This window comes from Pipistrellus kuhlii, unplaced genomic scaffold (assembly GCF_014108245.1).
Source record: "Pipistrellus kuhlii isolate mPipKuh1 unplaced genomic scaffold, mPipKuh1.p scaffold_m20_p_2, whole genome shotgun sequence".
NCBI lineage: Eukaryota > Metazoa > Chordata > Mammalia > Chiroptera > Vespertilionidae > Pipistrellus > Pipistrellus kuhlii.
This window is the reverse complement of record NW_023425515.1, coordinates 175,463,459-175,488,638: the sequence shown is the minus strand read 5'-3', so window position 1 is coordinate 175,488,638 and position 25,180 is coordinate 175,463,459. Positions and strand designations below refer to the sequence as shown.

General features: G+C 46.4%; 2 protein-coding genes across 4 annotated transcripts in view; one reads left to right on the top strand and one right to left on the bottom strand.

Moving 5' to 3' along the window:
* CSMD2 (CUB and Sushi multiple domains 2) overlaps positions 1–25,180 on the bottom strand; it is a 540,305-nt gene that overhangs the window by 286,651 nt on the left and 228,474 nt on the right. The window lies entirely within an intron of this gene.
* Positions 2,545–4,438, top strand: HMGB4 (high mobility group box 4). Its single transcript, XM_036446755.2, has one exon. The coding sequence runs from the start codon at positions 3,830–3,832 to the stop codon at positions 4,415–4,417; it is 588 nt and encodes a 195-aa protein (XP_036302648.1). The 5' UTR covers positions 2,545–3,829; the 3' UTR covers positions 4,418–4,438.

Genomic DNA, 25,180 nt, shown 5'->3' with positions numbered 1-25,180 from the left:
GACGCTTTTGGAGAATATTGGTCAAGTATTTTCTAGAATGTTCATTAACTTTGGTTTGTCTAATATTTTCTCATAATTAGACCAGGGTTTATGGATTTGAAGGGGGAATCACACAGAGGGAGCTGCCCTTGTTTATGACATCACAGAAAGTGCGGCTGTGATATCAACATGGCTTGATGTTCACCTCCATTGTAAAGATAGAATCTTTTTCCATATTCCATTTATTAGAAGCAGGTCCCTAATCCAGCCCACACTGCAGGAGACTGGGAGTGTCAGGGGCTTCTATTATTTCAGTGAGTTAATCCCTGCTTTTATCATCACTTCAAAGCCTTGCCCAGAGAAGGATGTAATGAGCTGGACTTGCCCAGAATTATTCAGCCTGGTAAGTGGTGAAGCTAGAATCTGAACTTATGTTTCTCTGGCTCCAAAGGTCATGTTCTGATTTTCAGTTCATTTTATCACCAAGTACAGGGGAGCTCCCTCCAAGTTTGCCTATGACAGTATTTTTTCAAACTAATTGAGGAGTCATGAGACCAGTCTGTGGGTTGTATTTTAAATAACAAAATAAAATAGAAGATTATAACAGAATAGAATAGAAAATGGAGGTTTCAAAAAACTTGTTTCTGTAAGGTCTGTGCTTAGAGACATGTATCTTTAAGAAGAAAAAAATAGCACCCCATCCCATTACACAGGGCTCTTATAAGGACTAAATGAACTAATATAGGCTAAGTGCTTAGAACAGAAGATGACACAAATTAGGCATTATGTAAATACTATTATGAGGTATGCATGTGCATAAATAAATGGGTCATGATGTAAAATGGATGTGGATGGCAGCTGTTTGTGCAAAGTTTTATTGGGACACGGCTGCCCTCATTCATTACATATTATCTATAGCTATTTTTGAGCTATAATGGCAGTTGAGAACTTGGAATGGAAACTGTGTGGCCTGTAAAACCTAAACTGTTTACTGCCTGGCCCTGCCTAGACGTCATCTCGCGATACAAGGATATGAGACGCTGCTTCCTGGGCCTGGTAGTCTTGTCCTGCCACTGTCCTGGCAGGCACTCCTGCCCATGCAGACCATGCCAGACAATGTGATTGCTCTGCTCTTAGGTTTCCAGAAGCTCAATACCCTCTTACCTGGATTGATGTCCACACTTTATCCACCTCACGGCTGTTCATAGTGGATGGCACTGAAACAGATGGCCACTCAAATTAGATGTTTAATTAGTGTGTTTAATAAAGAGGCTGTTCACAAAGGAAAGAGCAAGGTGTGGGAAAGACACAAGGGACAGCCAGTCCTCCGAGGCTAGTTAAAGCAGAGATCCTACCACCTTGGCAGGCGGGGGCAAGGAGAGGGGTGGCTCCTAAACCTGGAAGGGGCCAGTCATTTAGAGAGGACGTTTTAAGGAGAGGTGTTCGGCCCAGGGACTGAGAGCCAGCTCCAGCTGAGCCCCCAGGAGGGAGCCAGGAGAGTGAATGCCTTGACCTCACCTCCTCCCTCCATCTCCTGTTGGGGTCTCCACTGGCCAAACAAATGTAAGTCAGAGGACACAGGATTCATTTATGTGGTCCATATGGGTCAGAGAGCAGAGTGCAGAGGTAAGTAAGGGGCTCTGGAGGGGCAGACCTCAGACACCAGCACACACAGCACTGCTCTAGAAAGCAGGGGGCGTTACCTTCTGGAAGCTTTAGACAAAGGACCCTTGACCCCTGCTTCATCCCTCCATGTTAGAGATGTGACCCGACCAACCAAGAACTGCCATAGCTTCTATGCTTTTATATCTTTTCTTCCTAGATCTGGTGGGCCAAATGGTTATCACTGGTTTCATCTTCCTGGATCTTAACTTTGTGAGAGGGTGAAGGTCATAAATAGAGGCCCTGAAGAGAGGCCCAGATAAGCTGCAGGTTGTTCTGTAAGTCTGGCAGAGTATATTAGTACGCAGGACGGTTACCCCCCCTTCTTCCTCACAGCCCATCCTTTTTCCTCAGGAAGAAGTTGTGTCCCATTCATCTCTGAAGCCCAGCTCGAGTCTACCATACAGGTGAGCCAACCTCTGGTTTCTTGGGAGAAAAAACTGGAGTGGAAAAGCTAATTGGGTTGACAAATGTCCTCAGAGTAATCGTTCTCAGGATCAGCCCCTCTCTCCCCTACCCTAGCCTAGATATCCTCAGCTGGCATCTGGTATCTCAGAGGCCCCCAAATCCAGCCACAGAACTATAGCATGTCAGCTGGAGGGCCTATTCTGGCCAGTCCACCACACTGATTTTATTTTTATTTATTTATTAAAAAAATATTTTATTGATTTTGTACAGAGAGGAAGGGAGAGAGATAGAGAGTTAGAAACATCAATGAGAGAGAGTCATTGATCAGCTGCCTCTTGCACATCCCCTAATGGGGATATGCCTGCAACCAAGGTACATGCCCTTGACCGAATCGAACCTGGGACCCTTCAGTCCCCAAGCCGACACTCTATCTGTTGAGCCAAACCGGTCTCGACCACCACACTGATTTTATAGATGAGAAATCACAGGCTCACAGCGAGAAAAGGGGCTGGCTTAGGTGGCCCTTGGCAGAGCTGGGCTAGAATTCAAGACTGGGTCTCTCATCAGTTTCCATTCTTCTTTCACACAAGATGGAAAATGAAGTAAATCTTGGAGCCCTGGGAATGGACTTGGCAAAAATCCTAAATGCAGTCTAGTCTTAGGCAAGTTTCTCTGGACCCTTAGCCCTCACAGGAGCAGTTAGTTTTCTATCAATGGGAGGAAGCAAGGCCTGAGTGGGGTAAATGAGCCCAAATCCACACTCCCACCTACTCTGGGCTGTTTTACCTTAAACAGGTTAATTTTTATGTTAATGAGGCTCGATTTTCGAGTCATATTAATTCCATTATCAAACAAGCAAGTACCCGTTGGTGACTAAACTTCTGACTGAACTTCTCTTTTTCTTCCAGTTGGAAGTCTTGTGGGATATTTGCGAGTGCTTTTACAAAAGGCCAGAGACCAACTTATTTGAATGTAGCTGTTAGACCTGGGTCTTCTAACCCCAAGAAGTGGGGAACCCTGAGTCCAAGGATTAGATCTCAAATGCAATTAGCAAAATGCCAAGGTTCTCCTCTCTTCTGCTCTCCCCCCTCCCTCAAAAATCTTCAGAGGAAGAAGAATTTAGACTTACAACCCAAGTGCTCAGGTTTTAAATCAGACAACTCTGTCCTGACAGGAAGCGAGTCAGGGCTGTGACGCCTGATTATTTTTAGAGTTACTACTAAACTCTGTGTGGTGTGAGCTGCCACTGTTCCAGGCAAACAGAAAGACTTCCCATTTTATCACCGCAGCTCTGGGGCCATCCACCTCCCCGAGTCCCTTATTTCCAGCCTGACTTTGGAAGGGATGACATGGCATCTCGTCAATATTAGGGTGAGGAAGGCAGAATCCTATGGTTGGTTGCTGCATCTGAGGAACCGGAGCTGAGCAAAGCTGCTGCCTCCAGGAAGCCAGGGGGAAATATTCTGGGGGAAGGAGCTACTCCATAGCTTTCTCCAGAAAAACCGTTAGGTTTCATGAGATGCAAGAAAAATTGACCATAGCGTAGCCAACCAATGACAGTCCCTCTATGCAAATGCCAAGAGTGGCCAGCTTGTGGATGACGTCACAAGCTCCTCCTATGACCTAATAATGCCCCTACCACTGAAAAGGCCGGCCCCTGACTGCAGCTCTTACAGAGAGGACAATTCACCACAAGCAGAGCACCTTCTAGATTGCTCCTGGAGTGTGGGGACAAAAGTCTCTGCTGTCCAAGTTACTGAATCCAGAAAAACATGATCTGATGAACATGGCAAAAGAAATCCAGCTAAGGCCCAAGGTTAATGTCTCTTCTTACATCCACTTCTTACTGAATTACAGAAACAAGTTTAAGGAGCAGCAGCCAAATTCCTTCCTTGGCTTTAAAGAGTTCTCTAGAAAGTGCTCGGAAAAATGGAAGTCCATCTCCAAGCACGAAAAGTCCAAGTACGAAGCCCTGGCCAAGCTCGACAAAGCCCGATACCAGGAAGAGATGATGAATTACGTTGGCAAGAAGAAAAAGCGGAGAAAGCGGGACCCACTCGCACCCAGGCGGCCTCCGTCATCCTTCCTACTCTTCTGCCAAGACCACTATGCCCAGCTGAAGAGGGAGAATCCCACCTGGTCCGTCGTGCAGGTGGCTAAGGCCTCAGGGAAGCTGTGGGCTGCGAAATCAGACATGGAGAAGCAGCTGTACGAAGAGAGAGCCGCTATTCTGAGAGCTAAGTACTACGAGGAACTGAAAATCTACCGCGAGCAACGCATTGCCAGGAAGAATCTCAAACGGTTGGCGAGGAAACCGTGCAGGGGGTGTGGGCAGGCTGCGGCCCATCAAGCTGGTGGCTCCAAATAGAAATAAAGGCCATTCAACTGTGCTGCCTGTCCCTGGTCTCGTGTGTGGCGTTAGAGCGGCTGTGGCTGCTGCTTTGCAGAACTGAGTAGCGTGGTAGAGTTTGGAAACTGATCTGGGGAGGGGACAGCATTGAGAGATGTGGCAACAGTGGCCAAAGGTGAGTGGTCGGCACCTACAGGACTTCATTTGGGCGGGGAAGAGGGTGTGTGTGAGTCTCTAGGTATTAAGACGCTAAAAGTCAGGAAGGTAAGAGTCTCCAGTTCCAATTAGTTATCCAGGGTGGAAGGCCCTGCTCAGGGTCATGGCCCGACTCAAGGCTAGGTATATGTACAGTCCCGCCAGCTTCCTCACCAGGAGGTCAGAAGCCTGGAATAAATGATGTAACACATGGAAAAGTATCTGCCATAACCCTTAATTCTGCACCATACATCACAGCACAGTAAGGCTTGGATACCGTTAACAGCCAAGATGAAACTCCAGCGGTGGCCCCTGTCCTAGTCAGGAGGAAGCTCGGGGCTGATTTTACAAAAACAGCTGCCTGATTGTGTCCCAGGTCCTAGAAGTTGGAGAAAACCCTGTTGATATTTTGGGGCACCCACCCATTTTTCTGTGGCTATAAGCACAGCATACAGAGAACAGAGATGGTCTGCCTGTATCACCACATGGCATCCATTCCTTTTCCTCTTGCTCATGACACAGTGATTCAACCCAACTAAGGTTTGATGAAATGGAATGCCCCTGGCCTCAGTGATTGGTTCAGTGATGAGCATGGGACCCACATTGGTCCAATCAGAATGGGTCTACGGACTGGTCCTAGGAGTCCTAGGGGAGGAGGCAGCCGGGGGCTGATGACAGTCATTGCTCATTCTCAGGCTTAACTTGTCACTGAAGATGGCCTCACATTTCAGTTTTTCTTTAAGATGGTTAGACTTAGGTTTTCTGCCACTTAAAAGGAGTCAAAACAGGTAATCTTAGACAACAATTTTTTTTCAGGCAACAATATCCTGTGGGCAGCATTTCATACCAATCAATATAGATTCACATGGGATATTTTAAAATGGCTCTCGACTTCTTGACATCAAATAGACTGGGCCTACCAGCAAGCCTGCTTTTTCGTCACTAGGCTATGCATGCTACAGACTTCCCTAGTCCTACCTCCAACCCTTAGTCCATGATGGGATTGTTTAAACTTTTACTTTCAAAAGTGAAAAATATGTATTTTGAAAAGTCTTTCAGAACTGGGTGAACCTTGAAGAGGAGAGGAAATACGGTGTCATTTAGAAATTCAGGGTCTAATATCAGGCAGGAATCCTGGATTATGTAGGACTTCTGTGTTAGAGCCTGTGCTGGGTGCCAGGAAGTCCAACAGGGACTACTGTTAGGTTCCTGCTCGGCGAGACAGGATGTTCCCTCTGATGAGAATGGAGAATGTGGGCATAACCCACAGCACTGCAAGGCAGGATGAGGAAAGTGAAGACTGAGCAACATGCTGGGGCAAGATGGGTACCACCCACAAAGGCAACCACCGAAGTCTTCCCGGAGGAAGCAGCTTTATGCTACTTGGCAACCTTGCCCTCTTGCTGGCAAGGTTCCCGTTCCCATTCCCCACAGCTGCTGTTCCAACTTGGCTTCCCTCCAGCCCAACATCCACTCACTCAAGAGACACTCACATTTTCTGCTTCATTGAGCAAACAGACATCATCAGACATAAGTGTTCTAGGTTTTCTTCTTTCACAACATGCAACCACACCCATCCTTTCCTCCTGCTCTCATGGGAGAGCTATAACCGTCTAGCTACCCCCTTCCCTTCCCCCATCAGGCCTTGCTCTTCACTATAAAGATGCTGAACCTCAGCTTCTAAGTGTGCACAGATTAGCTTGGTGTCACGACACAAGTGGTTCCCATCTTAAACTTCACAGGACCTTGGGCAAGTTCCCAATCCTCTGTGTCCCGGGTTTCTCATCTATGCAACGTGGTAACGCCTGCCTTACAGATAGTTTTAGTGAGTAAATGATGTAACACATGCCAAAGTATCTGCCATAGCCCTTAGCACATAATAGGGACTGTGGTGAACACCCTCTAGGCTCTCCCATGGGTCCCCTTTCCCACACCCCACTGTACAATCCCTTCCCATTAACCATGGGTAGCATCTGTGACTTGCTTCCAACCAATAGAGTAAGGCAAGGAGGATGGGATGCGACTTCCATGGTTATGTGATGATACACAAAACTCCATCTGGATGGTTGATTTGCTCTAGGGATCCTCCTTGCTGGTTTGACAAAGTAAGCTTTCAATCTGGGGACACCCATATGGCAAGGGACAGTGGGAAGTTTCAGGAGATGAGGTGGCCTCAGACCAATAACCAGCAAAAAAACTGAAGGTCTCAGTCCTACAACTACAGGAACTACAGAAACTCCACGAGTGGAGAAGTAGGTCCTTCCTCAGCTAAGCCCCAAAGGAGGACTCGGCTCAGGCTGACACCTTGATTTCAGCCCTGTGAGACCTCAAGCAATGGACCCAGCTAAGCTGTAACTGGATTCCTGATCCCCCAGAAAACAGTGAGATAATAAATGTGTGTTATTTGAGGTCAGTAAGCTTGGGGTCATTTGTTACCCAGCAATAGATAACTAATACAATACTCAATAGATGCCATCTTCCTTATAATTCTAGAAAAGACTGTCTTTAAAGGTATTTCTCCTTCCAGCCTCCACCCTACCTGTTTAATTTCCTCTCCTTTGATACCAATTGCTTGACGCTAGAAGAGCCCGCCCCAGTGCTCATTCGATCCTGACTCGAACTACTTGGTAATGTTTCTAGTTGCGTTGTCTTGTTTCCAGCCTGACCTGTGGGCTCTTGGTGGGCGCGGCTGTGTGTTACAGCACACTCCTCTCTGGGAAGAGCCCCCTACACAACGGGCCCCAGGCCTCATGCCACCCCTTTCTGGTTTCCTGTGTGATTAATTATGTCAATATGGGTGGCCAAGTCAGCGTTTTGACAACCATTTGCAGTGCCCCTGCTGAAAAATAACTCCATTAACATTTCTTTATGAAAAAGCCAACAGGAGGCTATGAATCTGCTGGCTTGTAATGACTCTAATGTAATGACAGGGAAGGGGGAGGCAGGGCAGGGCCAGGAGAAGAAGGGGGGAGCCTATGCTTAAGATAATGGGTGGCAGGGAAAGCAGGTGGAAACTCTGGCGTGGTGCCTGCATTCCAGACCTGCTCCACTGGCCCAGGTGACCCTCCCCGTGAGAGGAGGAAGGCAGGGGCTTTGGGCCCATCAATGTTGGCGAAAACACTCCACTGTGCTCCTAGAGCCTTTTCCTGTGCCCATTAACTCATTCATCTATTCATTTATTCAACAAATATTTATGTGAATGTTAGGCCTGCAATAGACCAGGAACTGTTCTGATGCCATGGATACAGCAAGGTCCCTGATCTCTTACGTTCCAGTGAAGGGGAGACAAAGAACTAAGTCAACAAATACACCAGATCATTTTTTGAAGGTGTCAAATGTTCTGAAGAAAATAAGCCAGGGCAGTGAGCTTGACAGTGATATGTGGGGCTGCTGGCACCTTAAATGGGTGGTCAGAGATGACATATGGGTTTGGATTTAGAGGACAAGAAGGCGCCAGGCATATCAGGGTCTGAGGAAAGAGTTCTTCAAGCAGCGGGACAGCAAGCGCAAAGGTCCTGAGGCAGGAGCAAGCTTGGCATATTGAAGGGATATCTGAAGGTGTGAGTGTGTTGGTGAGATGAGGCTGGAGAGGGGCAGGCATTATCAAGTTTGTTTTGAAATCTAAGTGCAATCAGGGAGCCACAGAGCCTGAAGAGACATATGCTTCCATCCATAACTTCCAGTTAGTGGTCACTCTAACATTGAGTGTTCAGAGACTATCAAATGCCAACAAGGGGATAATAGTCCCTCCACGGTCTGTGAGAGAAACAGGTGTGACTAGCAAATACCAAATCTGTGACATTTTTCCCTTTTGGAGAGGAAACTTTCCCTGGCATTCCTTGTAGCAGCTGTAAGCTAAAAATCTACTATGGAACTTCTTCTCTTAAGTTTCATTTTCCAGGAATAGGGGTAGGGGGCTGGGGGGGGGGGTGGGCACAGCTGGCAGAATATTCCAGGGGAACATTTCTTCCTGGGCCTCCTATTTCCGTGTGGAACAGCTACCACTAGACCAGTGGGTCTCGGCTTTGATCTGTATTAGAATCACCTCTGCGCTCAGTAAAGCACAGACATGGGCCCATGCCTAGTTAGATTCAATGTTTCCAGAAATTGCACCTAAACTTTGTATTTCTAAAAGCTCCCATGTGGTCCTGAGGCTCCCACTCCCAGGACCACAGAAGAATTCCCTCCCCCTTGCAGCCTGGATGTTCACTCCCAAGAGGTAGCCTAGCTCATCTGCATGGTGAATCGGGAGGAGGCGTGACCATGCTCTTCTTTCTCCTCCCCCCACCCCCGCTGTGGAGTGTGTGCAGGTCTGCTCTCCACCGGGTTCATCAGTAGTAAAGGTGACAGGCTGATCCTCATCTGTCTTTCTCCCACACCTGCCAATTAATTATAAACTCACAGGGGAAGCAATATATTTATTTACTGGGGTTCCCTCAAATCCCAACAGCGAAGTTGATCCCAGTGGCAAACAATCAGTTAGCGTTGGGGCACACAGCAACACTGGGATCTTATAGCTGATCTCAGCCTCCACTAATGGCTGAGGACCAAGTCCATGGAGATGGTGAGGTCACAAAGGCAATGGCACCCTTTAGTCCTGGCCTGCACCTCTCATCACACTCCCACAAGCAGTACCTATAGGTGTGCAGGAGAAGAAGTGAAATGTCTGGGGTGTCACTGTAAATGAAGGTCTGGTGTGCAAGAAGTGTCCCATGATTTAAAGGATGGTTTAAAGAAGGTGAGGCCAACACATAAAACACAGCTGAACTAGGAGGAAGAGCATAGCCAAAGGTCCTGAGGGGCCGTGTGACCCCGAAGACTGGCTTTGACCTCTGGGTCAGGTCCGCAGTGATACAGTGAGTGTGCACTTGTGTGGCCATCCCCTTGTGACAGTTTCCTCTCAACAGTTCTCCCACCCATCACTCTCTTTCCAATTGTTCCTCTGCTCTGGCTACTGAGTAATGTTTCCAGACTCCTCCCCTTCGACAGTGAAAGGTTTCCATGGTTGCCATCACCTATGGGAGTCTGACATGGCATAATTAGGCCATTGCTGCCTCTTCAGTTGCACTATCCCCCACACTCATCTTCTGACATGGCTCCCGGGGATCCCCAATTCCTGGTACTCACACCCTTGTGCAATTCCTTCAAGTGAGGGCTGGACCTAGGGATTTACTTTTAATAGTCAGGATAGGGCAAAAGTGACAGGAGGTCTCTTCTTCAGAAGTGACTAAGTTATAAAAGACTCTGACTCTCACTTCCTTGCTTGCTCGCTCTAAGCAATCTGACATGCCGAGAGCGGCCCTATGGAGAGGCTCCTGTGGCAAGGAACTGAGAGGGTGGCTTCTGATCAGTGCCCAGTGAAGAACACAGGCCGTCAGCCTAAGTGTCTGCCAGGAACTGCTTCTCGCCAACGGCCATGACTGAGTGTGGAGTGGGTCACTATCCACATTCAGGGACATCTATACTGCAACTGTGACAGCCCACCTAAGCGTGCCCGATTGCTGACCCACAGAAAGGAACATAGTTGTTGTTTCATGCCAAATTTAGGTTTGGGGTAATTTTTTTAAAAATATATAGTTTATTGATTTTTTTTTACAGAGAGGACGGGAAAGGGAGAGAGCCAGAAACATCCATGAGAGAGAAAGATCAATCAGCTGCCTCCTGCACACCCTCTACTGGAGATGTGCCCGCAACCAAGGTACATGCCCTTGACCAGAATCGAACCCGGGACCCTTGAGTTCGCTGACGCTCTATTCACTGAACCAAACCGGTCAGGACGGTTTGGGGTAATTTGTCACAAACCAAAAGAGATCATGAATGCACATGCTGGTACCAAGAGAAGGATAATGTCCAGAAAAATATCTAAATAGGTGGGATGCTTTGGAGCTGGGCAGTGGGAGAGGCTGGGAAGTTCTGAGGAGCTCGTCAGAGAAATCCAGATTTTAAGGATGCTGTCAGAGAGTGCTCCGATGACAGGAGAAGCAGGTTACTGGACATTGGGAGAGGGGCTCTTACTATGTGGTCGCAGGAAGCTAGTGATACTGCTGTCTGCAGTTATTTGGAAGGCAGAGCATATACCTATTAAACTTAGTGACCCAGCTAAGGTCATGTCCAAGCTAAGTGTGGATGGTACTGTCAGGTTCCTTCTTGCTGGTTATGTGAGAAGAGATATAATACGAGGGAAAGACTGTTAAATAAAAAGGACCCAGGACTTGCTAGTTTTGAATCTCCTCAGTCTCCCAAGATAGCAAAAAATGCTAAAAACTTTTTAAAAGGGTTTTGAGCACTATCAGGAAAAGGTGGGCTGGAGATAAGGCCGAGGCTGTGACTGCAGCCTCTGGTTAAGATCTGGGGCAGATCAAGGGGATCAGAGTCTCACTTAGTCACCCAAAAGCTCTTTAAAGAGATTAGAGGGCCTCACAAAGCCTAGGTCAAACAGCAGGGCCTCTGGGGAGCCTGAGAGCACTGTCCCCTGGCCGTCCCAGCAAAAGCCCGAGGTAGACAGGGATTCAGTTCAGAGAAATCTGTGGGTGTGGCTTTTGTGCGAGTGAATCTCAACGAGATGTCTAGGAGACCCACAAAATTTAAGAAAACCTGTTAACGGAAGAAATATCGTGGGCTTGGCCTGACAGGGACAGAGACAGCACAAAGTAAAAGGTCGGGGGACAGACACCCAGACCTGGCAGTAGGAAGCCGACTGAGGGAAAGTCAGCCCCAGACATGTGTTTCTGTTCATGGAAAAAGAAGGATGACTCAGAGGGAGGAACAAAGAGCTCAGAAGGTGGAGCTAAGAGTCAGAGAGAATTACTTCTAGATTTTTTAAACGAAAAAAAAATAAAAAATAATCTAGCAGTATTTTCCCTGGGTGGATTTCAGAATTGTTATGGATCAAAGACACCTTTATGCCCCATATGTCCCATATCTCCCCCTCTCCTCCTCCCTTTGAACAGGACATTTGTAGCCATTGCCCTAGGCCACATGTGTCAAACACAAGGCCCGCGGGCCAAATCCGTCCCGCCAGGCCTTGCAATGTGGCCCGCACCGCACTGTCATCACTGCACTCCGCTGCGTTTCCATCACAATGACAGTTTATGACTGTTCAGTAAACCATTTGGCCCGCGATTTAGGCTGGATTTTAGATTTTGGCCCCTTCTCTGATTGAGTTCGACACCCCTACCCTAGGCCTATCCCAGCCCTCTGCATATCGGGCACGTGGGGCATATAACTTCTCTTTAGTTTCACAGACCTACCGATCTGGAGGAACACTATTCTAGAACCTGTACTTAAGGAACATACCCAAGACCCTCATCCACACCTGAACCTGATTCTATGATAGGATGAGAATTTTGGGGACCCTGGGAAGGGATTACTGTGTTTTGCATGGTGAAGGGACATTTATCATTGGGGGCCTGAGGGCAGTAGTGGTAAACATCTTCAGAAATGATCTTTATATCCTGATATTCATGCCCTTGTACGCCCTCCCCTGCCCTTGTGCGTGGACTGGATTTAGTGACTTGCTTCTCACAAATAGGATACAGCACAAGTGATGAGCTGCCACGCTGAGATTAGGTTATACATACAAGACTGTGATTCTTGTCTTACTGTCTCTCTGGCTCGCTCTGCTGAAGTGAACAGCCCTGTTGAAAGCCGCCCCGTGGAAAAGAGCTAGTCAACAGCACTGAGGAGCTCAGCCCTTCAGACAATCATGTGAGTAAGCTTGGAGCAAGTCTTTTCCCTTAGGTTGGCTCTGAGATGAGTGCAGCCCTGACAGACATCCTGATTGCAGCCTTGTGAGAAACCCTAGGCCAGAGAACCCCGCTAAGCTACACCCAGACTCCTTTCACAGAAAATGTAAGATAATCAATGTTTTGAGCCATTTGTTTTGGGAGAATTTACTACAAACAATAGATAGCTACTATACTCATCCTAAGGTTCTGTTATACCGAAACACCATATTCTAAAACTCCTCAGGGCCTTTGCACATGCTACTCCATGCTGGGATCAAATTTCCTAGCTTTTAGGTTTGCTGAACTTCCACCTGTCCTACAGGACTCAGGTCAGGTGTCCCTTCCTCCAAGAAGCCCTCTCACCCTCCCACCCGCTCTCTGTGTTTCCAGGAAACATCGCCTCCTACTGAATATCACATTCCAACTATGGTTTATAGTACCCTAACTTGTGGAGGAGAGCAAGGACGTTTCTATATTCATCCCAGTAGCCTTAAAACGGAATATAAGGCTTGACATGAAATAAAATAATAATAATACAGTAGGGCCCCCCCCCCCCCCCCCCCATCCACAGGGGATACATTCTAAGAACTCCAGTGAGAGCTTGAAATCACAGATAGTACTAAACCCTGAATATACTGTGCTTTTTCTATATATACATATCTATAATAATGTTTAACTTATAAATTAAGCACAGTAAGAGATTAACAACAATAACAAATATTAAAATAGTACAATTGTAGCAATATACTGTGGTAAAAGTTATGTGGTCTCTCTCTCAAAATATCTTGTACCAAACTCACACTTCTTGTCATAATGCAAGATGATTAAATGCCCACACAATGAGATGAAGTGAGGAAAGGATGTAGGCACGGTGACATAGCATTAGGCTCCTTGTAACCTTCTCACAATATTTAACAAGCACTTGAGGGCACATCTGAATTGCCAGCATAACTACCCTTCATCATGGGGCCAGGATGAAGTAATACATAGGATTACTTGAACACAAGCACTGCCACACTGTGACAGTCTGTCTGATAACCCAGAGGGACGCTAAGTCACTACTAGGCAGGTAGCACGCACAGCATGCAGATGCTGAACAAAGGGGCCTTTCACATCCCGGGCAGGATGAAGTCAGACGGCATGAGGTTTCATCACACTACTAGATGGTGTGCGGTTTAAAATTTATGAATTATTTCTAGAATTTTCCATTTGCGATTTTTAGACCATGGTGGATGATGGATAACTGAAATCACAGAAAACAAAACCATGGATAAAGGGAGGCTGCTGCTGCGGCAAACTTTTGTCAACTGCCTATGCCTTGCCTGGTATGGTGTGAGGTGCTTTACATGTAACTATCCATAGTAATAAAAGGGTAATAAGCTAATTAGACCGAATGTCTTCCAGACATCATTCCGGATGTGCTTCCTGAGGAAGCTAGGGCCAGAGGAAAAGCAACCTGGATCCTGGGTGCCTATGGGTGGCCCAAGGGAAGCCAGCTTGGGTCCTGTGTGCCTGCCAGCAGCCGGAGGAGGGAAGCCTGGGGCCTGGAGAAAAGCCAGTGCCAGCAGCCAGTGGAAGGAAGGCCTACTCTTGCACAAATTTTCATGCAGCAGGCCTCTAGTCTTCTATAATAATCTATAATAATAAAGGCATACTATGCTAATTAGATTGGACAGCCGAACATCCTTCTGGACAAAGCCACGGAGGCTGTGAGGGCTGAGGGCAGACAGCTGTGGCGGCCAGCAGTGGTAGCAGTGGTTGGGTGATTGGGACGGCGCCTTCCCCTGATCAGCCTGGTCGCCTCTCAAGGACCAGGAGCAGGCCCAAGACATCCCCTGAGGGCTCCCAGACTGTGAGGGGGCAGGCCAGACTGCAGGACCCCACCAGCACACGAATTTTCATGCACCGAGCCTCTAGTCCTATTTATAAAAATATGCAATGAGGCATGGTCTGTGAGGAGGAACCAAGGCGAGGCTGGGTGCTAGGCGTTCGGCACATGCTTGCTAGAAAAGGAGATGCACACTGCTCCTCCTGTCCCCCACCTGGCAGCAGCTGGTACCCCTCTTCCCAGGAACTCTGCAGAGTTGGGCCAGAAGGAACCCTGGGCTCCCAGACACACACTCTGTGCCCGACTGCTTATGTAATTTTGCTTTTCCATAGAAATACCTGGATTTATCCCTTGGCACCTCTGAGGAAGGGCTTGGCTAGCACCCAGAGAATTTTCTGGGCGTCAGAAACCACACTTCAGGCTCCCTGCTCACAGCTGTGCCTCTGGCCTGCAGGCAGAACAAGCATTTTCCTCCCTTCACTACAAGCCACGTTAAGTTCCTCGATACTCACATTGCAATGAGCAGATGCGGCTCTGCATTTTTAATGCACGATCTGCAATTAGCCACAATGGGCAGGGAGACCTCTGTGTTTCCCCTGGCTGCCCCTCGTGGATGCAGCTGCCAGTGCATTTGTGCAGAGGAATCTGGCCAGGCTCCCCTGGCCATGCAGCTCTGGCAAGTGGGCAAGGGATCTTCTCTTTGCAGTGTCTGCTTTGCCAGGAAGTGGGAAGGGCTGCTGAAGCCTGACTGTCGCTCCTCTGCTGACCTGGCTTCTCTTCCACCTTCTGTGCTACCTAACCACCCTGAGAGCATGTTCTGTAAGGAGGCCCAAAGGGCATACCACACCCTGAATGTCATGACTGATAAGCTCTTCACAGATGTGGAGTCTGTGGTGGGCAGTAAATGTCTGAGAAATGCAAAGGGGGCATGCTGCATGTCCAGGCACACCTCAGAGGCATCTGCAGGGACTTTAGAAGAGAGCTGGCCAGTGAGAGTTCATGGGTGCATGTCAGCGCTGACCAAAGGATAGGAACATTTTTTTTTGTAATCAATATAATGCCAAAAACTAGCATGTTACTTACTTACTGTCTACCAGGGCCTATTCTAAGTCATAATCACATTTAATTCCAGAAGGCAGTGTGAATGGCCACTCACCCTTCCCTCCTCTCCTCCCCAAGCCAGAGACCCCCCGGAACCCAGCTGCAGCAGAACGAAGTTGGGATTATTGGCTCGTGGTAACAGGTAGAGTACATAGTACAGGGAACTATGGGTGGCTGGGGAAAGAATAGAGGGGAATGGAGTGTTGGAAAGAACTTACTGTAGGATCCGGGCTGTGTTAGGTGATTAGGGAAAGGGTTCAAGGAAGAGAAGCTTTGCTCTGGATTGGAGGCTGTTAGGAAGTAGGTGTGATTCTCTGATTGGGTGCTTAATAAAGTTTATCCAGAGGAAGGAGTAATGGAAAAGTACAGTTGTAAGTCATAAAGAACTGTTTTCACTTTTATGGGCCAAGGTGCAGAGGGAGGACTATTTGGTCATTTTTGTATTTTGGAAATGCTCTTGCTTTTGTGTGAGTTCAGACATGAGTATGAAGTAGGCTTGTACTTTACTTCATCCATCAATCACAGCGCAGCTATGCCTGGTGTCGATGCTCATGTTCACAGGAGAGCACCAAGATTGGCCAGGCCAGCTCCCAGCAACGCTGCGGCTACCTGATGGCACTGGGCCAGTTTTCGGCCCTCTGGCTCTGCTGTCCTCTCTCAGCCCCATTATTGCAAAAGTTGGCAGCAATAATGCAGTGGAGGCTCAGAGAAGAGCTGTCATAGTTAGCAGCACTGTGATTCCAGGTAACTGAAACTCAGGAGGGACTCAGGGGGGCTGGAAAGCAGGGGTATGACCATGGAGGGGACACGATAGGAGAGTAGATACAACATGGGATTGGGAGCCAGACATGTCCACTTTAGAAATCTCTGCTGCTTACTAGCATCTGAGATTCAATATCTTCTACATAATGGGAATACAAAAATCTGTTTCCCAGGGTTACTGGGAGAATAAAATTAAAGATGCAGTATAAAACCTCTAAGAACAATACATAACACACTAGGCATTTGCTGTATGTCAGCCACTGCCCTAAGTACCTTACTTGTAGGACTCATCTAATACACCAAGCCCATGAGACAGATTCTCTTATAACCTCTGTTAGTGGGCGAGAAGACAAAGGAACAGAGAGGTTAAGCAACTTGTCCAAGGTCAGGTCACACAGTTACCAAGCAGAAGAACTCAGGCATTCTGGCTCCAGCACACCCACTCTACTGCCTCCCATGGTAGCTGTTGGATCACTGCTCCTCCCCATCCCTTGGTGCAAGCAAGGGCTCTGAGGCTAGTCAACTTCTGATGGTGATTTAATGCCCTGGAACTTCCTGCTTCCTGACCTTTGTTGTAGGAGGGTCTAAGCTGCTTTCTTGCCTCTGGTTTGGGAAGTACTTATTTCCTTTTCAAAGATAAAAACATTCTTGGCATGACAGATTATATATATATATTCAGGTTGCCTGGAACCAAAACCCAACAGTGTCACTGGTAATAAAATGTAAAAAGAGCTGGCCAACCTTGATGGTCGGAGCTATTAACTCATCTTCTAGTTGAGATAGTGGTGGTTGAGGCAACTTTAATTTGTTAATCACATGTAAATTCTTGTTGATTTTCTGCTGTTGGAACTTCCCCCCTAAGAGATGTCTTTGTCTCAGAATCTCAATAAAAGGAATGGTAAAAGGCCAGAGCAGGGTTAGTCTTCCCACTAGAGGTGGACTTCCCGCCTGGCCCCCATTTTCCCAAATTAATTCTCTTCCAGTCTCTTCATTTTAGTGTGAGGCCTTCTCCAGAAACCGGACCCTGAGTGGGCCCTGAACCACGCAGGTCGTATTAAGGGATCCCACACAGGTCACTGTGGTCAACAGATCAAATAAAACATAGTATTGCCTTCTTGGTATTTCCATGCCTTTTAGTAAGTACAGAAGTCAGAGAAAAACACTGGGAAATGAGTGAAAACAAAATGGCTAAGGAATGACCCAATGTGGGAGGCTGTTCAAGTTGGCTACAACACCATGGTCAAGGCTACTCAGTGTTGCCTAGCCCACCCTGATGAGTGGGTTTATCAGTTGAGTCACCAGTTCTGGGTGACCGGGAGGCAAGGATTCCTGGGCCAGTGACTCCAGTATGAAGGTCCTTCAGCCACTGACCATCCCTCCCTCCCCAAGGTCACATTTCACCACCTGGGAGAGATGAAGTGCTAGAACTCACATCAACATTCTCTCGCTGTTTGATACAACCCCAGATCAACGTCACCAATCTTTCTGAGGCTCATCTGTTCTTAATTATATCTCTAAATCCCAAGGTATTACAACTCTGAGAATTTGGGAAATTTAGCTGCTAGAGGATTTGTAATAATCACAGTAATCCCTGGTGTTTACAGAGCTTCCTTTTGCAGACTGAAACCCAGACAGACATTACTGTAGTGGCAAGGACACCCCGAAATTGCTCTTAAGTTCTCTTCACAGAGTGCCAGGCCCTTAGCTTGTCTTACTTTGTTAAGCTCAAGGAGACAGGAAAAAAAGAGTAGTTTTCTCCATTACCTCCTGAGGGAGAGCAAAGAGAAGACGGAAAGGTTAACCCACTATAGAAGATATACCTGGGGTTGCTTGCCCAACCCGAGCCCTATTCTCAGAACTGCCTTCACCCCCTCGCCCCCATGCCCCTACCTCTCATCCACTGAAGGAATAGGTATTGGAGCCATGCTTGTACCACTTGGGAATGACCCTTCTTAGCATCAGCTGATTGGTCAAGGAGCCGACACTTGACTAATGAGCTGAGCCAATCAGATTCTCTCTCTTGTTAATTTCAATCAGTATATTTAGAAACTGGGAGTCAGTTGGGTCCCAGGAGCTAGCAGGTCAGGCAGACACGAGGGTTGGGGTGACCGTTTGTACTGATTAACAAGCAGGGAGAAGGGGGATAAGCTATGCAGCACCTGAGAGACCTGCTTCCAGCACTTTCCGTATTTGTTCAATAACTCCTAAGCCAGGAGCCGTCCCATGAGACCACCACTGCATGAAGGGCAGGCGTTGGAAATGACCTCACACTCCTATTTTGTTTCCTCCAACACAGCATGCCTTCCCTTCGGCTTTAGCAGAAGACAAGGCCAAGCCCCATGGGCTCCAGGTACACAACACACTTTCCCTCTAATAGGGACAGACCAGATGGCAAACAGGCAAGTGGGAGCCCAGCCACATGGTCCATACTTAAGACGCATGCTGACTTTATCAGAACCAACACAGGCCTCCCCAGAGCTTCTGGGGTGTGGGGCACAGCAGCCCCTGACCTCTCCAGCTTAAAAGAGAAGGGCTGAGGAAAGTCTGTGCAAAAGGGCCATTGTTATGCCACAGCACAGCCATCTGGTCCCCCCATTGATCTGACAGGGGCAGCAGGGGCTGAAGGCAGTACACACAGAAGCCCTGGGAGTGCAATTCCATGAACAGCCCTTATTGATCTGCTTACCTGCCTGATGGCTGGCCAGACTCTATGTTTAAAGATACCCATGGAAGGTCAGAGCTGAAAGACAGAGGCCCCAGGACAGCCTGGGATGGTCATAAATGGGAAAAACCAGCCCTAAAGACACAACTGAGATGTGACCTTTCCTATTTCAATGAGTTTTAGATCTTTTTGGGGGTTACGGCATGGGTATTATCGTGCTTCCTAACTATATATTCCCCATAGGGAGGAAAACAAAGAGAATATATATTTATGTGGAATCTGTAGGACTGAATCATAAGCTCTTGAATTAAAAGAGCACATTCTTGCCACCAAACAATGTACTGCCACTAGTTCAGAAGCCCCCCTCACCTCCACTCCAAGGTCACAGCCCAGCACAATTAGACTTTCCTGGGCTGGGGGTTCCAAATGGAGTATGTGAGAGAGTGGCTCTATGATGCCAGCTTTTGCCCAGCCTCTGCTTAGCCACCTATTCAAGTTCAACCTGGCCTTGTCCCATCAGTGAGTCCCTAGCTTGCAATTCATCACAAACCCCTCTGCTTTTGGCCTAGTGGATTCTGGAAATAGTCTGTTGCTTGCACTCTCCCCCAAAGCCAGGGGCTAATGCACCCTCTGGGACTTAGCCACTGGAGCCCCTGAAGCCTTTCTGTCAATCATTCCACCTATGCACCTGGCTGGCCCATCTGCCTGACTGATCTGCTCATTTTTGGGTTCCCCTCTGGCTCCCTCATAGGCTGAGAGCCTGGTGAAACTCTAGCTGGCTGGGGCTTGGCCCCATTCTCTTGAGAGTTGGGATTTATCTCCTGTCTCCATCAACCCAAAAGTGTCTCTAACCTAAACAAGCACCTGGGTCATGTGACCACCTGTTACCTTAGAATTTGCCTTTTCAAGCATGCCAGCCCACATGAAGGTAGAATTTGTCTTATTTCCTTGGTTGTTGATCTGGACACTTGGGTCTATTTTCAAATCCTGTTCTAATCAGCATCACTGTAATTCTGAGCACTGACTTTTATTGTAAAAAGAGCAGGCCCTGGATTCTGTCCACACTACTATCCAACTGTATGAACCTGGACAAGTTAACTAACTCCACTCTTTTGAGCCTCGTTTTCCTTACCTAATGTATCCTATGTGACTGGTGTGCAATAAATGAGAGTACAAATGAAATAATGGATCTAAAAACCTTAGCATAATGTACTATACAAAATACTAACATAACATGTTAAATTCTGTGCAAAGTGCTTTGGAAACATTACCTTCATTTGCACGGTAATCTTGTGAGGTCCTATTATCCCAACTTTTTAAATTAAAAATCTGAGGCTTTGAGAGGTTAAGTTGCCCAAGGTAAACATCTGGTCAGTGGTTGAGGAATGTCTCATATACAGCAGGCACTCAAACGTGTGTAGAATAAATGCATGGCTCTCAGGTCAGTGTTCTTTTGCATAATTGGGTTAAAAGCTGAGCTCTACCAACTTATTCTCAATTCTATCTTCCTGCAGTGGGAGGTGTACTAAACTGTTCATGCATGTTTTATTTCTGCCAGAATTTGTGTCCTTATCCCCAGTATGGCTATTATTGGGTGTTTGAAGTTATTCAAACCTTCTATCTGAATGGATACATAATTTCCAAACCACCTACTCTTTACTCAGAGATTACTCAGAGATTCAGCACTTTGGACAGAGCTAGGATTTGTAAGCTAATATCTAGTCAGTATTGGATTTGCATTTACTGTAAAAACTATTTACATTAATGTATGACCCACATATGAGGAGAAAATACTGCACTCCCACTTCTAGCTCAGTGGTTCTGGCTCTCTCTTCTGATAGTCTATGAGATGAGAAAAGACTGCCATAAAGATTTTATGAATCCAAGAGAAACATTACTCAAGCAGGATTTATTTTAAAGGCATCATTCTGAAACAGTGTTTTGTTTGTTTTTAAAGGCAAAATAAATCTCATATTGGTGGAATTTTTATACTAAAATGAAGTCCAAATATTGCAGGAGATCCTCTTAATGCCCACTAGGCAAGCAACTTCTTCAATTTGGTTCAAATGAGCAATTAATAGAATATTTTCAGTGTCTCTGAGTCTGTACTTGTAACCAGTGACAGTAGATATGTTCTTTTCCCAGTCTGCATGGAGACAAAGAGAAAGGTAAATACTGGATTGGTAATTTCAGATCTTCACATCTTGGGATAAAAATGTATCTATGATGCCCAGCATGTGTCATGGTGCTGAACACTGCAAGGAAACAAGGCACATTTTCTGCCCTCAAGGACCTACTGTTTTGTAGGGAGATACACCATGCAGTGAGATAGGGTTAAGACAAAAATAGTATAAGAACTTTCCAGCTGGGAGCTTGCTCTGGAATTGTGTGGGGCATCTACTGTCTTTTTTTCTAACCAACAAATTCCTATTCATTCTTCAAGGAGCCAATCAAATGTCCTCTCCTCTCTGAATCCCTTCCTGACTCTCCAAGACACAGTTAGCCTTCCCTCCTTGGGGTTCCCGTAAACTTGTGAAGAAAAGGAGTGTGGAAATGAAAGGTAGTAAATAACTATATAAGTATATATAAAAATTACACAGGGGAAAAGAGCAGAAAATAATTAACTGTTAATGAAGAGGTAAGGATACTTGAATGGGTTCTTGAAAAGTGTGGAGAAGGTCACTCCAGATGGAGAACGACAGAATAAAGGTGTGACAGGACGAATAGATATGATGTGTTAACAGAAGGGTAGGTAGCTCGGGGTGGCTAAAGCACAGCACATGGGAATGGTGTGGGGTGCTGCTGATGACGGGAGACCTGAAGGTCACAAAGCTGCTGTTTCAGGATGGGGACAGATTATGGCAATCCTAGTATAAGAAGCTTGTATATGGTGGTAGTTATTGAAATATATTTTAACTTTTACTGATTTTCTGCACCCAGAAAGTCATATCTGCTTGTAAAATCTTTAGAAAATACAAAAGGACATAAAACACTAGCACTCCATTCAGAACTCATGGTGTTAACATTTTATTGTCTTTTAAAATGACTATCATATATACATGTATGTGTAAAAATTTTATTTCATATTATGAATTCATTTAATATGTTGATTTTTATCACTTACTATCATATTAAGCATTTTCCAATTTCTTTGAATGTTCTTTGAAGCTGCTACATGTTTTATCAGCCACATGGACCATATATTGGTTCCTTTTCCCTACCATAATAAATAACACTGCAATGAACATCCTTGCATGTATTCTTTTACACTAACCTCTCACTATTTTCTTGGGATAGATTCCTGAGAGAGATACACCTTTTACTTTTTTTTTTTTTTTTTAATCCTCACCAGAGAATATTTTCCCATTGAATTTTAGAGAAAGTGAAAGAGAGAAGGAAAGACAGAGAGAAATATTGATGTGAGAGAAACATATCAATCGGTTGCCTCCTGCATGCTCCACGATCAGAGCTTGGGCCAGGGAGGAGCCTGCAACCCAGGTACAGGCCCTTGATCAGAATCGAACTCAGGATCCTTCATTCTGTAGGCTAACACTCTATCTACTGAGCAAAACTGGTTTAGGGCCACACCTTTTACTTTTAATCACTACTGTCAAACTGCCTTCTAAAAAGGCCGTGCCAATTTATAATCCCACCAACGGGGCTTGAGGCTCGACGAGGTTAAATGACTTGCCTAAGATTAAACAGCTCATGGGTGTAGAGCTGGGGATCAAATGTGGGTCCTGGTGCCCACGGGCTATGGCAGAACTTTGGTGGGGAGAGGGGAGCGGTGGCCAGAGGTAATTGAGTCTGGAGGACTGAAACTGACTCAGATGAAGATGATCTAATGAGACGCTTCAAAAGACGAGCTGCTCAATGGACAACATTTGTAATTTCATCCTCTCTTTACAGCTGCTATGTCATGATTCTTCCCATTGGAGAGGTTCAGACCAAAGAGAAATGAAATATATCTATCTTTCTCTTAGCTGTTATTCTTTTGTAGACCCAGGCCTGGTGCTGGCACTAGGGGGAATGACACATGTGAAAATCTGCCTAATCATCTGAAGGTTGATTCAAGGAGGTTCCTCATTAAAGCCCTGGGTACCAAATAAGACAACACTGGGCACACCACACCCTTTAGTCAGCCATAAGGAAATCAGAGGTACTCATCTCTCTGGGGCCACGGCATGTTTTCTCAGATGTCTCATAACTGAATGACTCAATGAGGAAGAAAAGATTCAGCATCCTTAATTCTGTTTATTCTCACACCTTGTACTACTACTAGCCTATCTCCCCCCTTCCCCCCACCTATCCCCTCATTTTGCTTTTCCTCCCCACCTTTTTACTTCCCACCTTTCCCTTCAAGGCCACAAATGCCATAACATAAGTCTAGGGCAGTGGTCGGCAAACTCATTAGTCAACAGAGCCAAATATCAACAGTACAACGATTTAAATTTTTTCCCTTTTTTTTTTTTTAAATATTTTTATTGATTTTTTTTTACAGAGAGGAAGGGAGAGAGATAGAGAGCTAGAAACATCAATGAGAGAGAAACATCGACCAGCTGCCTCCTGCACACCCCCCACCAGGGATGTGCCCGCAACCAATGTACATGCTCTTGACCGGAATCGAACCCGGGACCCCTCAGTCCACAGGCTGACGCTCTACCACTGAGCCAAACCGGTTTCAGCTAAATTTCTTTTGAGAGCCAAATTTTTTAAACTTAAACTTCTTCTAACGCCACTTCCTCAAAATAGACTCGCCCACACTGTAGTATTTTGTGAAGAGCCACACTCATGGGGCCAAAGAGCTGCAGTTTGCCGACCACAGGTCTAGAGCAAACACGAAGACTAACCTCAGGGAATTATCTCATCAAAACACCGTATTTTACACATTACAGGCTTGAAAGGGGTTCAAAGTCACACTTCAGAACTACTTCATGAATTCCCTGTACATGGTCTGCAGTATGTGTCCAGCACCTAAACTCCACTGGGCTCCTGAAGAAAGCTATTCTATTCTCTTAGACCTCACACTGAGCCAGGGTCTGACTCTTACACCTATCCATTGTTTCAGTTTCTGCCAATCATCTAAACTTTCTTCCATAAGACAGATGGACAGTTAAGTACCTGAGAACAGGTGTTATTTTCCTCTTAGGATGTGATGTGTTGGGGAACAAAGGTCAAAGGCTCTGGAGTCAGACTGACCTGGAGGGTTCCACTCCTGACTCGGCTGGTAACCAGCTGTACTTTGAGCAAATTGCTAAATATCTCAGAGCCTCAAATTACCTCCTGGACGATAAAGGATGATGCACCTGCCCCGCTGGGGAACATGAGGAATCAATGAGTGTCAATAATATGGCAAATGGTGGGAGGTTGTTAGATATTGGGTCCCCTCACAATTGTCTTTTCCTAAGTCTGTATTTCCCAAAGGTCCTCTCTGATCAGTTGCATCAAGATGGTCTAAGGCAGGCATTTAAATTGCAGATTTCTGGGTCATAGCCCTAATCTACTAAGTCACATGTGAGCATGAAGTCTAGAAACTTCTATCTGTCTAGCTGTATTCATGTGCTAAGAAGGTGGAAGGCCTTAACATATATGGGAACTCTCCAAAGCTTCAGGGCCCATCTGATCCCTGGATGAGGTCGCCCACAAAGGACACGTGCCTCTGAACTGGAAAACACCCCCATTTTCAGGGTAACTCACTCATTTGCTCACTCTCAGATACAGCCCTTCCCTCTGTATTACATGATTTGGAATGTGGAAGTGGGAAGGTACTGGGAAGGTGCTACCATGTAGATCAGAGCTTTAACTATTCTATTGTATAATCCTCATATAGCTAGAAAGAGAAGCTAGGCCCTTGGGAAGGGGAGAGACAGGACAGGGGCTCATGGGCCAGCTCAACACATTGAAAGTCAGCACGCTCTAGCTCCCTGCAGAGTCACCTGTGACCACAGCGGACACACAGTGGACATCAGAATGCCCAGGCCTTTCCCTGCCACCATGGAAGGCAATTTAACCAACTCCAGACCCACCCTCAGATGGACCCAATGAATCCTGGAAACGTTCCCTGCTTCCAGGGTCCCTGGGCCAATAACCTCCCTGAAGACCATGCTTCTGATTACTTGCCTCTGCCCTTCCCTTACTGCCACTGACCCCATCTGATGTATCACAGATAGGAGAGACAGGGAGCGAAAAACAGCAGTTGTTGTCAAAACCGGTGAGCTCTTATTATGCATAAGGTATAGGAAGAGCTCTACATTCTATTTCTCATTTTAATCCCCACAATATCCCTTTGGGACAGAGACAGATGAGGAAGCTGAGGCTCAGGGAGTTTAAGTAACTTGCCCACGATCTGCAGCAGTACAAGTGGCACAGAAGATACTTAGGCCCACACTTTCTGACTTCCGAGACCTATCAGAAAATGACATCAAAGAACTCGAACAACTCAAATCCATTTCCAGTGGTCTACGCGGGAAAGGTTAAGAAACCCTAAGATATACCATCCTCACTCA